At 47.7% G+C, this 23,509-nt stretch overlaps 2 protein-coding genes across 9 annotated transcripts in view; one reads left to right on the top strand and one right to left on the bottom strand.

Annotated features, from left to right (window-relative positions):
- Positions 1-20,046, top strand: part of tcf7 (transcription factor 7) — a 27,795-nt gene extending 7,749 nt beyond the window's left edge. Inside the window, exons 4-12 of one of the 8 annotated variants that reach the window (XM_058086998.2) lie at positions 10,519-10,645; positions 11,954-12,041; positions 13,873-13,992; positions 14,827-14,989; positions 15,210-15,317; positions 15,468-15,506; positions 17,473-17,521; positions 18,329-18,401; positions 18,733-20,046. In XM_058086998.2, coding sequence (XP_057942981.2) covers positions 10,519-10,645; positions 11,954-12,041; positions 13,873-13,992; positions 14,827-14,989; positions 15,210-15,317; positions 15,468-15,506; positions 17,473-17,521; positions 18,329-18,401; positions 18,733-18,895 — 930 coding nt within the window. In that variant the 3' untranslated portion in view covers positions 18,896-20,046. Of the gene's footprint in view, positions 1-10,518; positions 10,646-11,953; positions 12,042-13,872; positions 13,993-14,826; positions 14,990-15,209; positions 15,318-15,467; positions 15,507-17,472; positions 17,522-18,328; positions 18,402-18,700 lie in introns of all 8 variants that reach the window. The other 7 variants (XM_058086992.2, XM_058086991.2, XM_058086993.2 and 4 more) reach the window with 7 other exon arrangements.
- On the bottom strand, positions 19,704-23,509 carry skp1 (S-phase kinase-associated protein 1). The gene is made up of 6 exons (XM_058087000.2): positions 23,342-23,509; positions 22,653-22,752; positions 22,522-22,595; positions 20,930-21,073; positions 20,585-20,725; positions 19,704-20,498 (listed from the first exon to the last, which is right to left on the bottom strand). The coding sequence occupies exons 2-6, from the start codon at positions 22,747-22,749 to the stop codon at positions 20,463-20,465; spliced, it is 492 nt and encodes a 163-aa protein (XP_057942983.1). The 5' UTR covers positions 22,750-22,752; positions 23,342-23,509; the 3' UTR covers positions 19,704-20,462.

The following is a 23,509-nucleotide window of genomic DNA, read 5'->3' as shown; positions in this document are numbered from 1 at the left end:
GTTTCCATATGGTGGTGTTACCATAGCGTGGTGTTACCATAGCGTGGTGTTACCATAGCGTGGTGTTACCATAGCGTGGTGTTACCATAGCTTGGTGTTACCATAGCGTGGTGTTACCATAGCGTGGTGTTACCATAGCGTGGGGTTACCATAGCGTGGTGTTACCATAGCGTGGTGTTACCATATGGTGGTATACCTAGAAACAGCTGACAGGGCCCAGGCAGACCTCCCACCTAATGACATGACTAACAGTACTATTCACGTCATGTATTGGTCATATACACCCTTATACATATTGTAATTAACAGTTGAGTGTTCATCGCCAACTAGTGGCCAGGCAGGCGTATGACAGCATTTATGTTTGTTGTTGTGCAGGAAAGAAGGACTGCCAGTCCGTCAGTGTGTTGACGTGTGGGTGAAGGTGTGGGGGCTGCCTCTACTTTAGGCTCGCATGAAAAACTGGAGCAAGTGTGACGTGCGTAAAAGGTAGCATGGGCGGGTGGGGGGTGCGCTGCATGCACATGAAATGGAAGAGGTGGGCGGGCAGGAAGTGCGGCACCAAAGGAAACATGTGATTTAAAGTGGTGGGGGGGGTTCAAAAGAGGCAGAGGATGATGAAGGAGCCGCCTGGCACCTTTACAGCGCCCCACGCCCATCTCATCCTTCTTCACTTCCTGCTCCTGCCGACTCTCCCTGACCGTTTTCACTTGTTTTTCATTCGGCTAGATCGCTAACGTGATTGCGTAGCATGAATTCTGCCCGGCGACGGTTGGTCATGTGACCAGGGTCGGGGTCATTCTGCTGATGTGCGTCCTAGCTGGTCCTTGTCCTGACTAAGACCGGAGACCGGTAGCTCTCGTGGAAAACGCCCAAGACGGGGATGGACGTCTTTTGGCAGTGAAGAGTTCACGTCAAAGACAGACGTTATTTTTCTCAGTAAGACCATGAAAGATCTGCAGGACTGCTGGGATAGGCTCTAGCCTACCGCCTAGACCCCGGTGAGGATAAGTGGATTCCAAAAACATTTGTTTGTGGAATATTTAATCATCAAATATTGCAGTAATTTGCTGTAATTTGGCCAAAATAAAGTTTCCATTTGAACTTGTCACATGATGGTTTTAGTAGCATAGACTCGAAATATCATAGAAATATACAAAGTTGTACGAAAATCCTGACGAGATAAAAATGTTGCAATTTGGAGGATTGGGAGGAAAAATAAAATCATTTAGTAGCGTAGAGAAATGAAAGTTGTAATGTCATGAGAAACAAAGAAAAGGGTAAAAAGATGGAATACTGTAATATGGGAATAAAGTCCTATGATTACAAAAGAGTATTTGCAAAGACTATTTAAGAAGAAAGTAGAAATATTTGCGTATCTCCGGTGTACCTTAGTGCAACAGTACTGCGTTCCAACAAATGCCAGTGTCAAAGTTGCATCCTGCTGTGGGAAGACCTGCCGTCTTAGAAGACGAGAGAAGAGAACTAGCAACCCTTGCGTACGGCTCGCAGCCTGGGGTAGTTTCCGTTGTGCCAGTGAGAAAGAAAAGATGCTTCAGAAAGCTGCAGCATTGTGCTGCTGGTGTACAGTTTGTTGCGGTTGACCATGGAAAATACACATCTCACCTGAAGTACACACGCTCGCTGCAAGCGGAAACTTTCTCAACTGTTGCTGCTAAATATAACTGGAAGGAAAGGAAATGGCAGCCGCTGTCGTAGTCGTGTCGAGCAGTCGTAGGAAAGCTGCCGTGAGTTCGCCAAGAAGGACGGATTGATGCGACCAAATATCCGGTTTGACAAGCAAGAGGTGCGGCTGCATGCGTCGGCTCCCGGGTGGATAAGAATCAGCCATGAATCCACTAAACGCTCCATCTTGGGCTTCCGGCCATGGGATTGGTGCACATTCTCCGCAGCTTGGCCTGACTGAAGACTGAAGACCACAACGGATGGAGATAGCATTAGCAGACCGCTAGCTCGCAAAGCATACGTACATTACAGCCATCCCGTTGATCTTATCGATGATGTACCGTACAAAACTAAGACAGGAACAACAATGGAGAAGACCCAATGAACACGGAGCCACCATCCACCAGCACCAGCCTGGACATCAAATGCACGTTAGCACTCAATGAGCTCATCAAATCTTACCTTGGAGCATTCCCACATAGTACCACAAATATGAGGCCAAACATCCAGTGTAGTAGTCTGTTACATGGTGCCTTCAAGGACCGGCACTGCTTGCATTAAACTTGCAAAACTGGGGGATTTCTAACTGTATTATTTTTGGAATATTCCCAAAATTGATATCCCTTGAAATACATGTTTTTATCATTGAATCCTAAGGTATGGCTCCGCCCGGGGGTTGGGGGCCCCCGCCTGTCTTGACATGATGCGCCCTATCAAGATTTGAAAATACTAGATTGACACTTTGATACACTTGTACTTCTAATGTAATATTCATGTCTGCATCAAGTTATGTAAGCGTTGACCCGAATCCAATGGCGTCTCGGGATGGTATCCGAACTACACGGTATATGGCACCTGAACTATACGGTATATGGCACCTGAACTATACAGTATATGGTACCTGAACTATACGGTATATGGTACCTGAACTATACGGTATATGGTACCTGAACTATACGGTATATGGTACCTGAACTATACGGTATATGGTACCTGAACTATACGGTATATGGTACCTGAACTATACGGTATATGGTACCTGAACTATACGGTATATGGCACCTGAACTATACGGTATATGGTACCTGAACTATACGGTATATGGCACCTGAACTATATGGTATCTGAATATATATATATATATATATACATATATATATATATATATATATATATATATATAAAAAGTTTGTCAACTTTTCCGATTTCCTTCAAACGCACACATGCCCCAGGTTGTCTTCTAGCAGTTGCTTTCTGGAGGCAGGGCTAACGTGCTGGATTATTATTGGATGTCATGTAGACGTTACCCCCTGGAAGTCCATGGTTTAGTCGCTTGGCTCGGGTGGAGCAGAGGGAGCAGAGGCCAGGCAACAATTATCGGCAGCTGCTATCCCAATGCCGTGTGCGTGTGCGCCCGCGAGTTTGTTTGTGCGCTTCCAGGGGCTCTAATACGCGGCTGCGTATTTACATTACAAATCACCAGCAAACAATCATGCCAGCCACAGAAGCAAACAGCAGATGTTTTTAGAGATGGATGGACGCATGCCAGTGGTGGAGCGCAGCCGTGTGACTAATACTCTTATTTCGCTATTTACTTTGTGTACGTACCGTTCTTCATTCCATCTACCGTCCGTCCTGACAACCGGCCGAGCTCTCGCCGTCGCTCATTCAACCGACCGTCTTTCTTTATACTCATCTGTCCGGCCATTGGCCAACGTCTACCCAACCGTCTACCCATCAGTCTACCCATCCGTCCATACGACCAACCATCAGTCTACTGCTTGATCTATCCATCCTTCCCACTCAGCAACGTTCTACCATTCTATTTCCCCACCTCACCATCATTCCATCTACCCATTGGTCTAGCTACCAACCCATCTTTCCAATTAAGCAACCATCTACCTGCTCCCCTACCCACCCCTCCGTTCAACCAACCAGCTCTAGCCCTTCATCCACCAGCCATCCTACCAATCAAGCAGCCAACCAACCCCGCTAGTCATGCTTCTATCCCCCCATCCATCTTTCTGGTCAACCCACCAACCCACCCGTCTAGCTACCATCCAACCAACCATCAGGCTGTCCACTAGTGTCTGTTGATCATGGATATATGTATCTATCCTTTATTCCAAGAAAGCAACCACTCATCCATCTTTCCACCCACCTAACTAGCATCTACACCATGTAGCTAGCTACGCTTCCACGTTCCAGGCATGTTCTACCTGGCCCACAGGTGGACTTCTACTGTTGTGCTAAAGTGTTTTCCTCCGACGTTGCTCACGGCCTTAAGGGTCAGGCAGTACAGCCTGCCACGTTATTTTGGGAGGCTAATTACACGGCGAGTCGCTCCCTGCGTCATTATTACAGATGATCGATAGCAGAACATCAACCCCCGCTGCCAACGGCCCGGGCTTGGCCGGCGCTCCTTAACCCCAAAAGTGCCATGCTATCTAGCAGCTCCACCAGCAAATAAGACATTACGCATTCCTAAAGGGACCAAAATAAAAGCCGTGTCAACACGCCAACAGGCACGTATGGTACACGTGTATAAATACGCACAAACGCTGACAGATGACCTCTCCGCCCCATGACGGCCCCCGTCCACTGCATGCGGCCCTGTGGTCGCACGCATCAGAAAGCGGGCCCTCACAGGGATTTGGACTACCTCCACTTGTGGTCCGCTCAATGGATGGTAGCGCCCGCCCCCCCCCCATAGATGTGTGTGTAGATTAGCCATGCCCAAAACGTTAGCCTCCTGGCTGAAGGATTTGATTTAAGTGCAGTTTTGGGCTTTACGGGCAGATGTGTGTTGAGTTTGGTGTACTTGGTTGCGTACATATTATACTTCCATCATGTACTCATGTGTATATGCAGTAATAATACCTCAGTAGCGTCGCACAAAGGCAGCTCTCTGGAGCGGACATGTATGATGTATATTACATGTGATATGAGGAATACGTTGCAACGCGGCTTCCATCGCAGCCTCCTTTGAGACGACGGAGATAAAAGCAGAGATGGAATCAATAGGCGGCATCAACATCTCCCAAAGATTAAAGAGAAACTCCAGGAGAGAGGAGAAAGCGCCAAGGTGGGGTTCTAATAGAAAACAAGAGGCGGGCTTTAATTGATGTACGCTCAGGACGGGATGAAAAGGTGTCCGTGTTCTAAGGGGCTGAGCTTCCGTGTTTTGCTGCTGGCGTCCATTTGTGGCCCTTTCAACATCCTCCAAGAATTGCTTCAACTTCTGATGGCTAGTTCTCAGCCCGGAGAACTTAACTTTTGCATAAGTAATCCTTAAACTAGCATCTGCCGACAACGCCAGATGTTCCGTCCGTAAATGAAAAGCATCTAAATCCTGCGTGCAATTTGTTTGGAACAACTCGTCACCGGTTCCTCTGCCAAGAACCGGTCTTGGTCCGAGCGAGTGCGGCATCCCTGAGGTGGGACGGCCGGGGAGGGTGGGGGCTGTGGGGGTTCTGTGTGGAACACATTCGTGCTTGTCAAAAATATTCTTTTGGAGTAGACCGCAGGATGGGCCCAGCGCCGAGCCGGCCTGTGTGGTTGCGGGCTTTGGTTTGCGTTGGTCGCCTGAAGCCACATCAGAGCCTCCCGTCCCGTGTAATGTGATCCTTACGCTTCCCTCCTCCTCCCTCGGGTCCAGAGGAACCAGCGGCCGCTGAGGTCCTGATGTGAGGAAGCCCTGGGTTGCAAACAATTAAGGACTGGGGGGCCGTGTCTTTGCTGCTCACTGCCGCGGTTTTACCACTGGAACCTCTGGCCCGTCCAAGGCATGAACACGCCATCTCTGATCTCTAATTCGAGGCGGCACAGCGACGATGGCGTCCTGGCTAAGGTGATGATCTCGCAGCATCACATCGGAGAAATATGGATTTTACCACCATGTCTGTGACAGATATCCCATGGCAGTCATACTTTTGCTGAAAGCTGGAGACGATATAAACGTTATCAATTAGGCGGTCAAGTGTCAGAATCAACCACGGGAACGCACGCCACGCTGCTTGGGGCAACTTACCACCAATGGGAGGCTACGGAATAGCCGTTTCTGTTTGATATTCCGGGACAATCCAGTTGTTTGGTTAGCACTACGAGCAAGGACTATGAGCTAGCGTGCATAGCTTAGCATCAGCCATTGTCTGTGACTGGAGCTAGCTTCTATTGTCTGTTATGGAAGCTAGCTTTTATTGTCAGCTAGCTTCTATTGTCTGTTATGGAAGCTAGCTTTTATTGTCAGCTAGCTTCTATTGTCTGTTATGGAAGCTAGCTTTTATTGTCAGCTAGCTTCTATTGTCTGTTATGGAAGCTAGCTTTTATTGTCAGCTAGCTTCTATTGTCTGTTATGGAAGCTAGCTTTTATTGTCAGCTAGCTTCTATTGTCTGTTATGGAAGCTAGCTTTTATTGTCAGCTAGCTTCTATTGTCTGTTACGGTAACTAATTCAATGTTCCAAAAATGGCAACTTTAGTTTTCTCTATCTACCTATATTATGACTTATTTTAAACATATTTTCTCCGTAATATTTCTACTTTATGCTACTATAGTGATTTTATGTTTCCTCATAACATTACAAGTTCATTCTCATAAAATTGCAAAATAATTTTTTTCTCTTTAGAATTTTGGGTTTTTCTCTGTTTTCTGTAAATTTTCTTCTAATAATCGTGACTTTATTTCCATAATATTATGACTGTATTTTTGTAAAATTAGAACTGTTCCAAAAATTACAACTTTGTTATTTTGCTTGTTTTTGACAATATTCCAACTTTAAAAAAATATCTTTAATATATGAACTTTCTGCTACTAAAATGACTAATTTTATTCAATTTACTCTCATAAAATGACCTTTTTGTCCTTTTTCTCTCAACATTATTCTTGTAAAATTGCTGCTGAATTACTACTGTTTAGTTACATTTGTGCTACGGGCCGATAAAACAAATCAGCGGCGGGAGGCGGAGAGGCGGAAAAGACGCTTTTGTTGACTGCTCTACCCACTGGTAGCGTTTCCTGGCACTGCCACCTACTGGCCTGGCATGCCTGCTGCAGCATTGTGTGTGTCGGCCGCGGCACGGACGGCCGCCGGTTGGGATGGAGTTGTGGGAATGCTGGAATATGTGGATGACGTGCAGCAGGGACAGCAAACAGCAAAGTCTTGGTGTTGCTGACACGCAAATGGAAAGGAGGATTTGAGCAACGGTGGCAAGGATTCACACCAAGACGTCGCTCGCCTCTGATGAAGAGTTTTGGTTCCCAAACCCGTTTTAGTGTCCACACGCATCATTTGATCATTTGTTTGCCTTTTGCCGCTAGTTTGTGCCAAAGTAGACTACAGAAAAGAGTCAGCCTTCCTTGTTGCTTTGGTGTGTGGCAGAAACATCCGGCGCTTCACGTCCGACATAAGGAGTGAAAGCTTTCACTTTGACTGACAACTCCGTCCTTTGGCTGTCACATGACCCGCAAAAGGGGATCGCATTCACATCTGGGATCTTCTCCTGCGGGGGGGGGTTGTGTGGTGGGTTTTGGGGGTAGTCGCTGGTGTTGATGCTTTTTTTTTAACATGGCGGCCGCCTTTTGATGTCAACCAAACCTCCAAGCTGCAGGCTTTCATTTTGGGCTCCGAGAAGGCAATGACTTCCAGATTTGTGGGGGTGGGGAAGCAGGGGGCGGCGGGGGTGCCGGCTGGTGCTGCTGGCTCCAGCGATGGTGGAGGTGTGTCGCGTCCTTGTGGCGCTTGATAGGTGGGTCCTGATACAACTTGTTGCTTGTGATACCACACTGATGGGGTTGGCCCGTATCAGCGATATCAGCAGGAATCCTACGTGCTGGTCTGACTTCTGCTGAACCACCTCCAAAGACTAGATAGGACGCCTCGAATCAGGTGGGACACACGAGAGCTCTCTAGTGGAGCCAAATGATGCTTGTGAGGATTCAGTGGCGTGGAGCTTCTGGTTGCCAGATGCTAACCCTTGCTAGCGTTGCATGAGGACGTAATGGTGGCCAGGGAGCCACCTGAAACCAAGGCGGCTATTAGCCTTCAGCGAGAGAGCATTCCACCGGTCAACCACTTGTCAACTCTCTGAGGATCATTAGCTTAGCATTCCGACCGTCACGCACATACGGGCGAGTTTTTTGGCTGCGCTAGCTACCGTTTGACTGATGATCACCCCGTGTGCCTCCATATCTCTCCATACTCCATCCCGTTTGTTCCAACCTGCCCCCCCCCCCAGGTAGACTTTCCTGTCCTGTGGGACGGCCTTGCAGTCTCCACTCGGCTACTTTTGGTGTTGTTGCTGGGCGCTAATGATGATTGAAGATGGAGGCGGGGCTAAGAGGGTTTATGACGGACGGCGTGGCAAGGATGGACGTGGCGTGCGTTGATGAGCCGCTCTAGCGTGTGTGTTTTTCAAATGTTTCATCTTCATCAAATGAGAGATTAAAGAGTAAAAAAGCACTTGGAGCACCAAAGAGGAGTATTTTAATGGAATAAAAAGACAACTAAAGAATACATTAAACACGCAACTATTGAAATCAGCGTGCGTGTGAGATCCCATCAAGTGTCACATTGAGCAGATAAAAAGGCGCCACAATACACTGATGACTCAAAAGGCCTTTCAACCGCACACACACACACACACACACACGCACATGTACACACACACACACACACACACATGCACATGTACACACACACACACACACACACATGCTGGCTAAAGTAATTGCTCCTTTGAAGTTGTGGCAATCTTTCATGTCATCAGGAAACAGGAAATGTAACGCGGGGCTGCAGCGCTACTTCCTGTACGCACAAAGACCCACAGGTGTTTTTTTGATTGTTTTATTTTGAAAGATGCATTTTGACACTCGCAGGGAACATAACAGGAACCCTATTTGGGGGGTTAAAGGTCGTACCCCTCTGCTTTTTAAGTTCTGGCCAAGACCCCCGTTGGTTTTATGTGGGAGCAGCCTCCTCCAGTAGTGGGGCGGGGGCGCGCCCCCCCCCCCCCCCCCCACTTTCATTAGAATGCAGACCTACCAACATGTACACATTTACAGTACTCAACATGCTAACTGTTGACTACACTACGAGGTCTGTACAGTACGGGTACATCGTAAATACCACTTTCTCTCCTACATCGGGAGGGGGGAGGACAAATGGCTGTCCCTGGGGGTGGGGGGGGGCATGACAGAAAATAATTGACAAGCACTGGACTAAACGCACCTCATGAAATGTCCTAAAAGTGTCCCACCCCTAGTGGATACACGCTAGTACTGCAGTCCCACGCAGGTCAGCTGGCGTAGCTATGTGTGCGTGTATGTGTGTGTGCGTGTGTTTGTGTGCGTGTGCATGTGTGTGTGTGCGTGTGTTTGTGTGTGTGTGTGTGCGTGTGTGTGTGTGCGTGTGTGTGCGTGTCCCTGAGAGGTGAGTGGTTGTGTATCCAGCGTGTACTCTGGTGCGAGTAGAGAGCGGTCTGATAATGAGGGGTTGGGCGAGCGCCTCCCTGAGCGTCCGCCAAGGCGGAAGGCGCTGGAAGCCACTTCAAGGGCGCTTCAAGGGCAGCTAATTACGGCGAGGAAGCACGGATGCACAAACGGACTTTTCTTTTTTTTGTGGCTCCTAACGTCGCAGCTACGAAGCCACCTCAGGACTCAAACACAACCAAGCCACAAGCACACATGGGCCAACACCCCAACACAACCCCCCCACCCCACCCCCACCCGAACCAACCTACCCCCCCCCCACGCTAGCTAAACTTAGATGACGGCTTCTAGTATTCATACATGTCCTCTACTACTTACTATTATGTACTGTCTTCTAGTATTCATACATGTCCTCTACTACTTACTATTATGTACTGTCTTCTAGTATTCATACATGTCCTCTACTACTTACTATTATGTACTGTCTTCTAGTATTCATACATGTCCTCTACTACTTACTATTATGTACTGTCTTCTAGTATTCATACATGTCCTCTACTACTTACTATTATGTACTGTCTTCTAGTATTCATACATGTCCTCTACTACTTACTATTATGTACTGTCTTCTAGTATTCATACATGTCCTCTACTACTTACTATTATGTACTGTCTTCTAGTATTCATACATGTCCTCTACTACTTACTATTATGTACTGTCTTCTAGTATTCATACATGTCCTCTACTACTTACTATTATGTACTGTCTTCTAGTATTCATACATGTCCTCTACTACTTACTATTATGTACTGTCTTCTAGTATTCATACATGTCCTCTACTACTTACTATTATGTACTGTCTTCTAGTATTCATACATGTCCTCTACTACTTACTATTATGTACTGTCTTCTAGTATTCATACATGTCCTCTACTACTTACTATTATGTACTGTCTTCTAGTATTCATACATGTCCTCTACTACTTAATTGGTTATTCCTGGTGTGAATGAGAAAGTGGAATGTGGTTATTCCTGGTGTGAATGAGAAAATGGAATGTGGTTATTCCTGGTGTGAATGAGAAAGCGGAATGTGGTTATTCCTGGTGTGAATGAGAAAGCGGAATGTGGTTATTCCTGGTGTAAAGCGATGCTGAGTAAAGGATTTCCTGTCAGGTGGTCTGCGTTAGAGGCGAGGGAGTATTTTGTGTTTGGTGGGGCCAGGCCAGGCCAGGCCAGGCCAGCCCAGCCAGCCAGGCCAGGCCAGGCCAGGCCAGGCCAGGCCAGCCAGGCAGCCAGCCAGAGGCAGCAGCGGCGTACGTCGCCGCCCCCCGCAGGCCTGGAGTGTAACGGCGGTACTGTTGCGCCTCCTGATGGGTTTGTTTTGTGTTTTTGGTGTCGTCTCTGCAGTCCAACAAAGTGTCGGTGGTGCAGCCGTCCCACGGGATGCACCCGCTCACGTCGCTGCTGCCTTACGGCAACGAGCACTTCAGCCCGAGCCCGCCGCACCTGCCCGCCGACATGAGCCAGAAGACAGGTGAGAGGATGCTCGTCGTGGACGCGTGGGTGGCGTAAAGCAAACGCACCCCAGGCGGTCCCCAAAGACCCTTGGAGTGGAAAGACACAAACTGCTGACTCGGCTCTTCATTGCTCTCTCTCTCTCTCTCTCCCTCTCTCTCTCTCTCCCTCGCTCTCTCTCTCCCTCTCTCTCTCGCTCCCTAAAAATATTTAGGGTTTTGCATTTGGTTTGAGGTTTGTCTGTTTCTTTCAATAATAATGATGACGATAATAATAATAATAATAACACCAATAATCCCGGGTCCTGCCCAAGTGGAGGAGTTCCAGTATCTCGGGGTGTTGTTGGCGTCTGAGGGAAGGTGGGGGCATGAGGTGATGATGATAATAATGATATTAATAATAGTAATACTTTGAAAAAGAATGTCTCTTTTAATATTCAACATTATGCTAGCAAGATGTTTTTCATACAATGATGACTTTTCATCTGTTTAGAGTTTGACTTTATCGAAGTACAATGGCTGCTTTTGTGACATTTAGTTTTTTTCTTGGTATTTAAGGTATTTAAGGGGGCCAATAAAAAACAGCCGGGAGCTGCAAATAACCCCAGGGCTACACTTTGGACACCCCTGCTAATACAATAATAATGCACACCTACAGTATATGACTTATTATTATTATTATACCAAGATATTACATACATTGACTGTAATGCTTCTTTCTACTTATTTGTAAACAATAACAATAACATCTTTTTGGTGATTGTTATGACCTTGATTGGGATGATAACATTTGGAGTTGGTCTTCTTCCGAGGAGTCCCGCCTACCATTAAGTTAAGTTAAGTTAAGTAATAAGTTCATGCTGGCTGATGTCAGCAGGAAGGGGCGTGGTCAGACAGGGAAGGCGAGACGGGACGGCTGACTCAGTCCCATTCCTGGATTTATTGGCTCTCTCGGGGTTCTGAAACCACCCCCACCTCACCCCACCCACCCCAGAGGCGCGGGAAAATGACAGTCATTTAGCAGCATTCCTGCGCTGCAAGGACAGGTTAGCGAGCGGCTGGGGCTAAGTGCGGGGTGCTGCCCGGGGGGCTAAGTGCGGGGTGCCGCCTGTTGACAAATGACTTCCTTTGAAGTGGGGGTATTTACCGTGTGAAGACAGAAGACCAGACGGCGTACGGATGCCACGCCGTGGACGTTTGAGATCACATGGGCTAGCCTGGCTAATGCTAACGTCAAGATGGTGGGAGTGTGTGACCCGAGCTTAATGTCGGGTTCCCACGCCGCTAATGGCGCTAATTGTCCCGTAACGTCTGTCTCTGTCCCGCAGGCGTTCACAGGCACCAGTCCCAGGACCTTTCGGGATACTACTCGCTCCCCGCAGGCGGCGTGGGCCAGATCGCTCCGTCCATGGGCTGGTGAGTCACCTTGCTCTGACCTTGAAGTGGCTCCTGTTTGACCTTCCTTTCAACTCTTGGGCTTGCGAGCACCCCCCCCCCCCCCCTCCAAATGCTCCATTGTTCTGCCCAGTCCTCAGGGTCATCAGCATTAGGACTGTTTAGCAACATTACCCCCCCCTCCCCCCCCCCACCCCGCAACTTGGCTTCTGCAGCGGGACCATGATCCCAAACCCGGCAGCAAGTCCTCCAAAGCAAATGAAGACTTTGAAGATGCTGAGGCATGACCTTCAAATGGCCTTGATGCTGGAAAAGCCTCCAATGTGGCGGAATGACAACAAAGAGACTCATCGGCCGGTATTCCCACTCCGGAAGGGGTTTTCAAAAAGTACGGTTTCCATGTGGATGAGGGGCTGAAACCCTAGAATAACGTGACCTTTTGACCTGGCAACGTGTCGGCGTGGATCGCCCTTCGGTCATTTTAAGTGTGAGCCCCCCCGGGTGACACGATGCCCACAGAAGGCTGGTCCAGGGTCCATCTGGTTTAGCATGGCATGGACTGGCCTGCTTCTTCTGCAAGACCAGTTTTATGTTGGCAAGACTTCTTGGTCGGCTTTGTGGTCCTTGGATCCCTGGCAGCGGGACGCTGATGACTCCGGCAAATGTCACCTACTTTGCCCCCAAATCTTTAGCACGGGGGTCCCAGAAGATGTTGCCTTGTTCGGATGAGATGAGAAGGTCTTTACTGAGGAATTATTACCCTCTCATCTCCTCAAATCCTCATCATCTTCTGGTTTTCCATTCAAGCCCAAGGATCGGGAAATGTCAAACACGCCTTCCTTGTCCGTCAGCGTTGTCCCCGACGTGTCAGATTAGCCGGGATTAGCTGCTGCCTGGAAGGTCGTCTTGCGGGGACGATGGGGACAGACCGTGGCCAAAAGGCGGTGCGTGTGCCGGGAAAGTGATAGCAAGCTCTTTGTTCCATCTTCTGGCTCAGTGCAGCGTGGCGCCCCCTGCTGGGGCACCGCAGCATCTCATCCTCATTCAGGACCAGCAACCCGCAGGCGGCATCGGGAGTTGCTTCCCAGCCTTGGATGATTGTCGGAGATGGGGGGGGGGTACTTTCATACATACATGGTCTATTTGGATGAGCGTGATTTAAATCATACACGGAGTACTTCCTGTCCAGCATTACCACAATGTACCCCGCCTCTCGCCCAAAGACAGCTGGGGTAGGCTCCAGCAGGCCGGCGACTGCATACTACAAAGCAGTTTGTTCTCCTAGTTGTTGACGTTCGTCAGGACAGGAAAATGGTTTGGACATACATTTTACATTTTGCCAAAATAACCGGGATGATTCAGCACAGTTCTCCTAATGTGTCTTATTATAATTATTATTATTATTATTATTATTATGTTGTTAGAAATACAAGTATGTATTGTTCATAGTGTGTACTGTTAGTTCCTATGAGTACATATCTGCATCATTTCCAAAGCAGGTGAAGTTATGGAACACTATATGTTTAGAATACGTCATAAACCAATCATAAACAATATTTCATATTGTTGGTATTGGTTGTCGTTTGGACTCAGGATGTCAGGAAAAATAATTAGCACATGAAATATGATGAAAGTGATTGATTTTAAAGATTGATGATGAGCAGCAACCTGGTGTAGATCTCCCTCTAGTGGTGACTGCAGGATGATGCCCCAGCGTACCCCAGTGTCGGGTCCCTGGGGGGGGGGGGGTTGGGGGTGCTGATCGGTGGAAGACGAAAGCTGTTCTTTGGACATGACGGCGCATCGCTGGCTTTAGCTCCGCCTTCATTTTGGCTCTCCTTCCTGTGCTCAGGTTCTCCCATTCCCTCATGCTGGGCCCATCAGGCATGCACCCCACGGGGATCCCCCACCCTGCCATCGTGCCCCCCTCAGGCAAGCAGGAGCACGAGCAGTACGACAGAGGCGTGTACGTGTAAGTACTAGCGAGCCGCTCGGACCATGTGACCCGTACTTCCTTCCCGCTTCCAGCAGATTCCTCATAAAACCAAAAGAACATAAAAAGTATTTTGGCTTTTTTGAACAAATCTTTTCACGTCCCTGAAACCTGGAAGTACCGACCAACTTCAAGCACGGCTGTGGAATACCGGCAACGCTTTCAAGGAAAAGGGCCAAGAAAGCCGCCATCATTCCAGACCTTTTCTCCACATCTGCTTGAAAATGTCACGTTCTTCCCTTGGCTCCTGCCCCACCCTTTGCCAACACGTCCTGGAGATGGGTTCATGGTCACGTGTTTGTAGCATGTACTTGGCCTCATTGAAGTAGACCTCAAGTACCAACTAAGGTCCCAAGATGGACTCTGGGAGGGGGACTACAGAGGCAAACACAAAATGAAGCTGTGGCGGTACCTTATATTATAATGTGCAACAAACAGAAGAATAAACCTTCAGATAGGAGTGGCCATTCACAAACATCGGTTCCCAGAACATAATCATAATCATAATCATAATCATATGATACATATCTATCTGGGTGACACTTTACACCCGTAGAGGGCGCCCCAGGGAATCAAACCTCCACAGCCAGGCGGGAATAACACGTCCTGCCCAGGGAATCGAACCTCCAGAGCCAGCCGGGAATAACACGTCCTGCCCAGGGAATGGAACCTCCACATCCACCCGGGAATAACACGTCCTGCCCAGGGAATGGAACCTCCACATCCACCCGGGAATAACACGTCCTGCCCAGGGAATGGAACCTCCACATCCACCCGGGAATAACACGTCCTGCCTGTCCCCGTGTCCATCAGGAAGCCCCAGGTGGAGTCCAAGCGTGAGAAGGAGCCCAAGAAGCCGGTCATCAAGAAACCTCTCAACGCCTTCATGCTCTACATGAAGGAGATGAGGGCAAAGGTCATCGCCGAGTGCACGCTCAAGGAGAGCGCCGCCATCAACCAGATACTTGGACGCAGGGTGAGAGGATTATTGAGATATTATTATATTATATATATTTATATATATTTATATATATATATTTCCTAGTGTATCAATTAGCATCATATTCATCAATACCTGCTTTGGTGCATGAGGAACATGGGGGGGGGGTCAGCCCACACGTATTTATTGTTACCTTGTGTGTGTGTGCGTGTGTGCGTGTGCGTGTGTGCGTGTGTGTGTGTGTGTGTGTGTGTAGTGGCACGCGTTGACCCGGGAGGAGCAGGCCAAGTACTACGAGTTGGCCCGGAAGGAAAGACAACTCCACATGCAGCTCTACCCCACCTGGTCCGCCCGGGACAACTACGTACGTAAGACCTCACACACACACACACACACACACACGCACACACGCACATACGCACACGCACACACACACACACACACACCAGTGGGTGCATGTGTTGTGTTGTGGTGGCACCCTGCTGTGTTAATTGTGCTGTTGACCCTCTTGCAGGAGGCGGGCCTTAGCGGGGTCCAGAGTAAAGCTGATTGGGTAGGGACTCATCTTGTGATCTGGGGGGTGGGGGGGGGGGTGGTTGTCATGGTTACCAGCACCATTAAGACGGTCAAGAGTTCCACTTCCACACCTTTACTGCACCAGCCAATACTTACTTCATACTACGTGACTACTACGTGACGTACTACTTGATACACTATATGACTACATGACGTACTACTTGATACACTATATGACTACTACGTGACGTACTACTTGATACACTATATGACTACTACATGACGTACTACTTGATACACTATATGACTACTACATGACGTACTACTTGATACACTATATGACTACTACGTGACGTACTACTTGATACACTATATGACTACTACATGACGTACTACTTGATACACTATATGACTACTACATGACGTACTACTTGATACACTATATGACTACTACATGACGTACTAGTTGATACACTATATGACTACTACATGACAAACTACTTGCTACACTATATGACTACTACATGACAAACTACTTGATACACTATATGACTACTACATGACAAACTACTTGCTACACTATATGACTACTACATGACGTACTACTTGATACACTATATGACTACTACATGACGTACTACTTGATACACTATATGACTACTACATGACGTACTACTTGATACACTATATGACTACTACATGACAAACTACTTGATACACTATATGACTACTACATGACGTACTACTTGATACACTATATGACTACTACATGACGTACTACTTGATACACTATATGACTACTACATGACGTACTAGTTGATACACTATATGACTACTACATGACGTACTACTTGATACACTATATGACTACTACATGACGTACTAGTTGATACACTATATGACTACTACATGACAAACTACTTGCTACACTATATGACTACTACATGACAAACTACTTGATACACTATATGACTACTACATGACAAACTACTTGCTACACTATATGACTACTACATGACGTACTACTTGATACACTATATGACTACTACATGACGTACTACTTGATACACTATATGACTACTACATGACAAACTACTTGATACACTATATGACTACTACATGACGTACTACTTGATACACTATATGACTACTACATGACGTACTACTTGATACACTATATGACTACTACATGACGTACTACTTGATACACTATATGACTACTACATGACGTACTACTTGATACACTATATGACTACTACATGACAAACTACTTGATACACTATATGACTACTACATGACAAACTACTTGCTACACTATATGACTACTACATGACGTACTACTTGATACACTATATGACTACTACATGACGTACTACTTGATACACTATATGACTACTACATGACAAACTACTTGATACACTATATGACTACTACATGACGTACTACTTGATACACTATATGACTACTACATGACGTACTACTTGATACACTATATGACTACTACATGACGTACTACTTGATACACTATATGACTACTACATGACGTACTACTTGATACACTATATGACTACTACATGACGTACTACTTGATACACTATATGACTACTACATGACGTACTACTTGATACACTATATGACTACTACATGACATACTAGTTGATACACTATATGACTACTACATGACAAACTACTTGCTACACTATATGACTACTACATGACGTACTAGTTGACATACTACATCCTATACTGCATGACATATTAACTCATATAGTACACAGTAGACTACATGACTACTACTTGGTATACTACACAACACTACATGACATAGTACATGACAATACTACACAAGAGTAGATTTAGCTAAACGTGACGTCGTACACTTGCATGGAATTGTACTTGAGTAAAATATGAGAAGTATTGAGGAGGTGTTCCTAATTAAGTGTCCAGTGGTGGTGATGGAAAGTGAAAGTGAAAAGATGCTACGTTCTATTCTTGGCTTGCAGGGGAAGAAGAAGAGGAGGAAACGGGACAAGCAGCAGGACTCCAACTCAGGTACACGCTAGCTAGCTAGCTAGCTATATGGACGGATGGATGGATGGATGGACGGATGGATGGATGGACGGATGGATGGTTGGACAGATGGATGGACGGATGGATGGATGGATGGATGGTTGGACAGATGGATGGACGGATGGATGGTTGGACAGATGGACGGATGGACAGATGGACGGATGGATGGACGGATGGATGGTTGGACGGATGGATGGATGGTTGGACAGATGGATGGACGGATGGATGGATGGTTGGACAGATGAATGGACGGATGGATGGATGGATGGTTGGACAGATGGACGGATGGATGGATGGATGGATGGTTGGACAGATGGATGGACGGATGGATGGATGGTTGGACAGATGAATGGACGGATGGATGGATGGATGGTTGGACAGATGGACGGATGGATGGATGGATGGATGGTTGGACGGATGGATGGACGGATGGATGGATGGATGGACGGATGGATGGACGGATGGATGGATGGACGGACGGTTGGACAGATGGATGGACGGATGGATGGATGGTTGGACGGATGGATGGATGGATGGTTGGACAGATGGATGGACGGATGGATGTTCCAAGTCAACCGGATTGATGCCAAGGAAAAACTAACAAGGCTGCGTCTAACTTTGTCAACAAAAGTACTAACATGGCAGCCATGCTCATCTTTTTCTCCTTTCTCATCTTCCTTTCATTTTCTTCCACCTCCTTTGTTTCCTCCTTCTTCCTCCTTCCTCCATCTTGTACCTCCTCTCCTCCCTCCTCTGCTGGGACGTTTTGCATGCCCGCCTGCCGCTCAGAGCCTGCTTCTCCTAAGAAATGTCGAGCTCGCTTTGGCCTCCAGCAGCAAACAGACTGGTGCGGTCCTTGCAGGTGTGTACCCCCCCCCCCCCCCCCCATTTGGAATGACTTCCGGAAGAAGGCATTTTCCCTAACCTGGATAAGACTAACCACTAACTGTAACTTGGGCCAATCATGGAGTTGCTAGGAGCCACATGGGCGTCGCCCTCTGCTGGCCCTAAAAAGTACTACAATGCAAATGGGAACATTCTGGTCTCGTACTTGTACTACAGCTTTATGTGTCACTGGTTTACTGCTCACTTCTTTTACTAGTACTTGACGAGTAGCAGTAGTAGTATTGAGGTAAAGTTTGTGTTCTACTTTATTCACAGATAACTGTGTGTGACTGTCCCCCCCCCCCCAGGAGGAAGAAGAAGTGCATTCGCTTCCTTGAGGGAGGTCGCTGCTCCGCTTCATCTTGTTCACATCTAAGTGACTCTCCCCCCTCCCCCACACCCCACCGCAGCCGACCCCCCCCTCCCCCTAAACGTGCCCGGCCGGACCCGTCGCTCAAAGCCGCCACTTGAATCAAGTGACCTTGGCTCACCTTCGTGTGGCCGGGATGCCGTTTCCATGGCAACGTCCACTAAACACCAGGCCGTTTTTGTTTGACAAAAGATTTGCTTGAATGTAAAACAAACCGTTTCATTTCCAGCCCCGCCCACCTTCTCCCATTTCACATCAACATTTGCAATAAAAGCAAGTCTTTTGATGATTAGATTGGGTTGAGCTGCAGAGCCCCCCCCCTCTCCGCCGCGTACGCTCGTTCCGGTAACAACGTAGTACGTAGTACGTAGTACACACACAGTATGAAATACTAGCCACTCGCCACTCATGGCTGACTGAAGGCCCAAATACTGATACTTTCTGGCCGCCCCTCAGCCCATAAGAAAACATTGTGATGTCATTCATTCCAAATGTTTATTTTATTTTATGTTGTCCAGCTAAAAACACAAATGCCCAAATTGTCTGCTTCTTTTGTCTTCATCGCAAAAAGATCTTATGTTAGTGTTTTTTTCTTTGCTGGAGTGAAGTGATTTAATAATGCCGTTGGAATTAATATTCAGTCATATCTGTATGATAATAAGCATCGTTCCATGTCCTCAAGTTGTTGTGTCGTTCCAGAAATGATTTTCTCCGTGTTTGATTGGCCACAACTGTTGCCAGGTGCCGTGGCGCCCCCTAGTGCTTGCCAGCCGGTGGTGTGGGTGGGTGGCGTGGGTGGGTGTTGTGGGTGTTTCCTTAGTCGGCATCAAACGTAGCTACTTATGATGCGTGGATGTTGCCCGTGCTTGACAATCGCCTGTACGCCACCATTCATCCTCCATTTTATTCTCTGTGTGTATATTTCAAGGTTTGTTTGTTTTTTACTGACGATGTAGCAGCATCAAAGACCAAATGGTTACTATTCTATTACAACTATTCTATTACAATTCCTTGTAAAGTTTTATATTAATTCTCGTACTTACAATGAATGAACTATGTTTAAAAAAACAAAATGGCTACATCGCAATACTTTGTGTTCTGTTTGAAATGGCAAGCTGTCCTTGTAAACTATTCCATGTACGTCCGCCAGAGGACGCTGTCGCCGGCCATAAAGCCCCTGTAAGCTCAGCTGACTGTTTTCCAAAACTTTTTCATGTATTAAATTTGTTAAAACAGTAATAATGTGTATGAAAGTATGATTGATTGATTTTTCAATGGAGGAAAATAAGCGAGTCGTTTTGCGGCCATTTTATTTTCTCTGTTCAAAGTCGACGAGACGATGTGAGCGGATTTTCCCCTCCGAGGTGACGTCAGTTAGGAATGAAGGCAGCCAACCTGGCAACCACCTCAACAGCACAAACGTTACAATTCCATCTAACATTGTCCAAACTAAGACGAGCAGTAAAAAAGTCCTACTGGGGGGGGCATGGGGGGGGAGCAAACGAGGGGAGACGTGATGGCAAACGCAGACGACACCGGGCGTGTGCAAGACAAGCGTTCTTTAAATAATGACAGGTCTGCTGGGGTTCTACGGGGGGGGTGGAGTCGATGGGAACACCAGTGCAAGCGGTAAGCGGACGCGTTCCTATTCAGTGTCTTAGTGTTCTTCTACTTCTCTTCGCACCATTGGTTCTCTTTGCGTACCTGCGGGAGACAAAAGGACCACCTGGCGGTTAGGAGACGGAGACCACGTGAGGGGCCGCCTTTCATCTGAGCACCGAGATGCTGACCTGGGCCTCCTCTTCCTCTGTGAAGTCGTTCTTGATGTTGAAGGTCTTCCTGATCTCCTCGGGGGTCTTGCCTTTGATCATGTTGGCCACCGTCTTGCACGTCACGTCCAGCAAACCCTTGATGTCCAAATAGTTGGCGGCCTGAGAGACACAAGACCACCAGGCTGTAAGTGGGCTGCAAATCAAGCCGCCGTGCAGGCCAGTCGGAACGGCGTGCGTGGCGGCGCTCGGCTGCTAGCGGGTTCTGGTGGGGCCCCATGAATTACACGTTCATGCCGCACCACATGACACAGCACACTACTAGTACAAGCACCAGTACTACAGTACTACAGTACTGGTACTTACCAGAATGAGTTCAAACAAGGTGCCTTGGTCCACTTTGAGGAACTCCTGATCCCAGACGGGAATGTCATCGGTCCTCTTCTCCTTGTTCTCGTCATCCTCAGGGGGAGGGGGGTCGTCTTTGTGGTGGGTGCACCACTGGATCACCTGACAGCACAAGAACATGTTGTAGCACCACGACGAGATGTGCTTGGAGAACACAGCTCCTCACGACCACCCTATAGTACATAGTACCGCCATCATAACACGGCTAGGCCCGTTTCCTCCTCACGACCACCCTATAGTACACAGTACCGCCATCATAACACGGCTAGGCCCGTTTCCTCCTCACGACCACCCTATAGTACATAGTACCGCCATCATAACACGGCTAGGCCCGTTTCCTCCTCACGACCACCCTATAGTACATAGTACCGCCATCATAACACGGCTAGGCCCGTTTCCTCCTCACGACCACCCTATAGTACATAGTACTGCCATCATAACACAGCTAGGCCCGTTTCCTCCTCACGACCACCCTATAGTACATAGTACCGCCATCATAACGCGGCTAGGCCCGTTTCCTCCTCACAACCACCGAATAGTACCGCCATCATAACGCGGCTAGGCCCGTTTCCTCCTCACGACCACCCTATAGTACATAGTACTGCCATCATAACGCGGCTAGGCCCGTTTCCTCCTCACGACCACCCTATAGTACCGCCATCATAACGCGGCTAGGCCTGTTTCCTCCTCACGACCACCCTATAGTACATAGTACCGCCATCATAACACGGCTAGGCCCGTTTCCTCCTCACGACCACCCTATAGTACACAGTACCGCCATCATAACACGGCTAGGCCCGTTTCCTCCTCACGACCACCCTATAGTACATAGTACCGCCATCATAACACGGCTAGGCCCGTTTCCTCCTCACGACCACCCTATAGTACACAGTACCGCCATCATAACACGGCTAGGCCCGTTTCCTCCTCACGACCACCCTATAGTACATAGTACCGCCATCATAACACGGCTAGGCCCGTTTCCTCCTCACGACCACCCTATAGTACATAGTACCGCCATCATAACGCGGCTAGGCCCGTTTCCTCCTCACGACCACCCTATAGTACATAGTACCGCCATCATAACGCGGCTAGGCCCGTTTCCTCCTCACGACCACCCTATAGTACATAGTACCGCCATCATAACGCGGCTAGGCCCGTTTCCTCCTCACGACCACCCTATAGTACATAGTACCGCCATCATAACACGGCTAGGCCCGTTTCCTCCTCACGACCACCCTATAGTACATAGTACCGCCATCATAACACGGCTAGGCCCGTTTCCTCCTCACGACCACCCTATAGTACCGCCATATTGTCATCATAACGCTTATCTCAGCATCACAACCTCACAGTAGGCCATGCCTCGACCCAACTGCCCTGAATGCACCAGGTATACTAATTTAGACAAAACTTGGAAAAATAAGGTACAAAAACCAATCAATTAAGGTATCTCAGCAGGCTTTCTTCAGTCGTTATGGATGCTGCGTGCGTATCAACTTGGCCGTTCTGCTGCCAAGAACGCGATGGATCTGTCGGTGGTGCATTACCTTCTTAAGAATGGCCGCGTTGACGTTGGGAAGGGGAACGGGGTCGTCGTCTCCTTCGTCGTCCATTCCCAAATCTGCCAAAGGATAAAATCATGTACCGTGTACTTGCTTGACTCAAGGTGCCTTCTTACCTTCTAACATGGTTTTGATGGTGACAGACTGTTTGGCTATCTCCACGTCCACCTCGAAGATTTCCCCATCGGAGCTCTGGAGCTTAATGGTGGGCATTTTCTGCTCAAAACAAAGAGTAAGGCGTGTTAGGATGGCATGCGTACCGATTCTATCGGTATACCGAAGTCAAACCGCTGAGCTGTGTAGTTACATACGTCCATGGCGGTTTCCGCCAAGCGACAAGCTAGCTAATGTTGTCGTTTGGTGACGATCACCGACTCCGCTTTCATTGTGCGATTAAAAGAGCACGTAGGAATGCGCACATGACAATACCTTAGTATCATACGCAACAAAATACATATATCAAATTACATACGCACCACACGGGTGAAAAAGACGGTTAGTGTCCTGCTGCGTAGCTAACCGTAAAGCGTCCCCTGGATTTTCTTCCTCTTTGACAAATAATGCAATACATTATTAACTTATGTTAACATCATTAACATGTTCATATCAGCCAGCATCAAAACGTCCAGCGTAGCATATGTGTAATACTCAATAAGCAGAAGCTTTATTCTAAACACAACCAGTGCCGCCGTTAGCATTGGCTAGCATCTTGCTAGCTAGTGACAGAGGCCTTAGCAAACACAACCTATAGCCAATAAAGCCATTAGATTACATCAACCTTGCAAGATATAAACAAACACCATACCGTGAACGTGTTGTGTGTTGATTCCTAAGAATTCCTCTTTAATCGCGTTTAAGGTGTATGAGAAGAAGACGTCTGGTCTTTCCAGTCGGCTGTCTGTGCTGCTTTGTCATAACATGGAGACCAAGGCGGTGGGGGCGCTCCTACTTTCCTGTGTTCCTTCTTTTTATG

Source organism: Doryrhamphus excisus, linkage group LG21 (assembly GCF_037039965.1).
Source record: "Doryrhamphus excisus strain RoL-2023G ecotype Guam linkage group LG21, RoL_Dexc_Guam_v1.1, whole genome shotgun sequence".
NCBI classification, from domain to species: domain Eukaryota; kingdom Metazoa; phylum Chordata; class Actinopteri; order Syngnathiformes; family Syngnathidae; genus Doryrhamphus; species Doryrhamphus excisus.
Note: the sequence above shows the minus strand (reverse complement) of the source record. Positions and strands in the feature narration are given on the sequence as shown.

What these genes read in the sequence shown, in the direction of transcription:
- skp1 (XM_058087000.2), bottom strand. Translation starts at nt 22,749, where the DNA reads ATGCCCACCATTAAGCTCCAGAGCTCCGATGGGGAAATCTTCGAGGTG. An exon ending in CATCAAAACCATGTTAGAAG is followed by an intron (nt 22,596 to 22,652) that starts GTAAGAAGGCAC and finishes ATCCTTTGGCAG; the next exon opens with ATTTGGGAATGGACGACGAA. An exon ending in CCTTGTTTGAACTCATTCTG is followed by an intron (nt 20,726 to 20,929) that starts GTAAGTACCAGT and finishes TGTGTCTCTCAG; the next exon opens with GCCGCCAACTATTTGGACAT.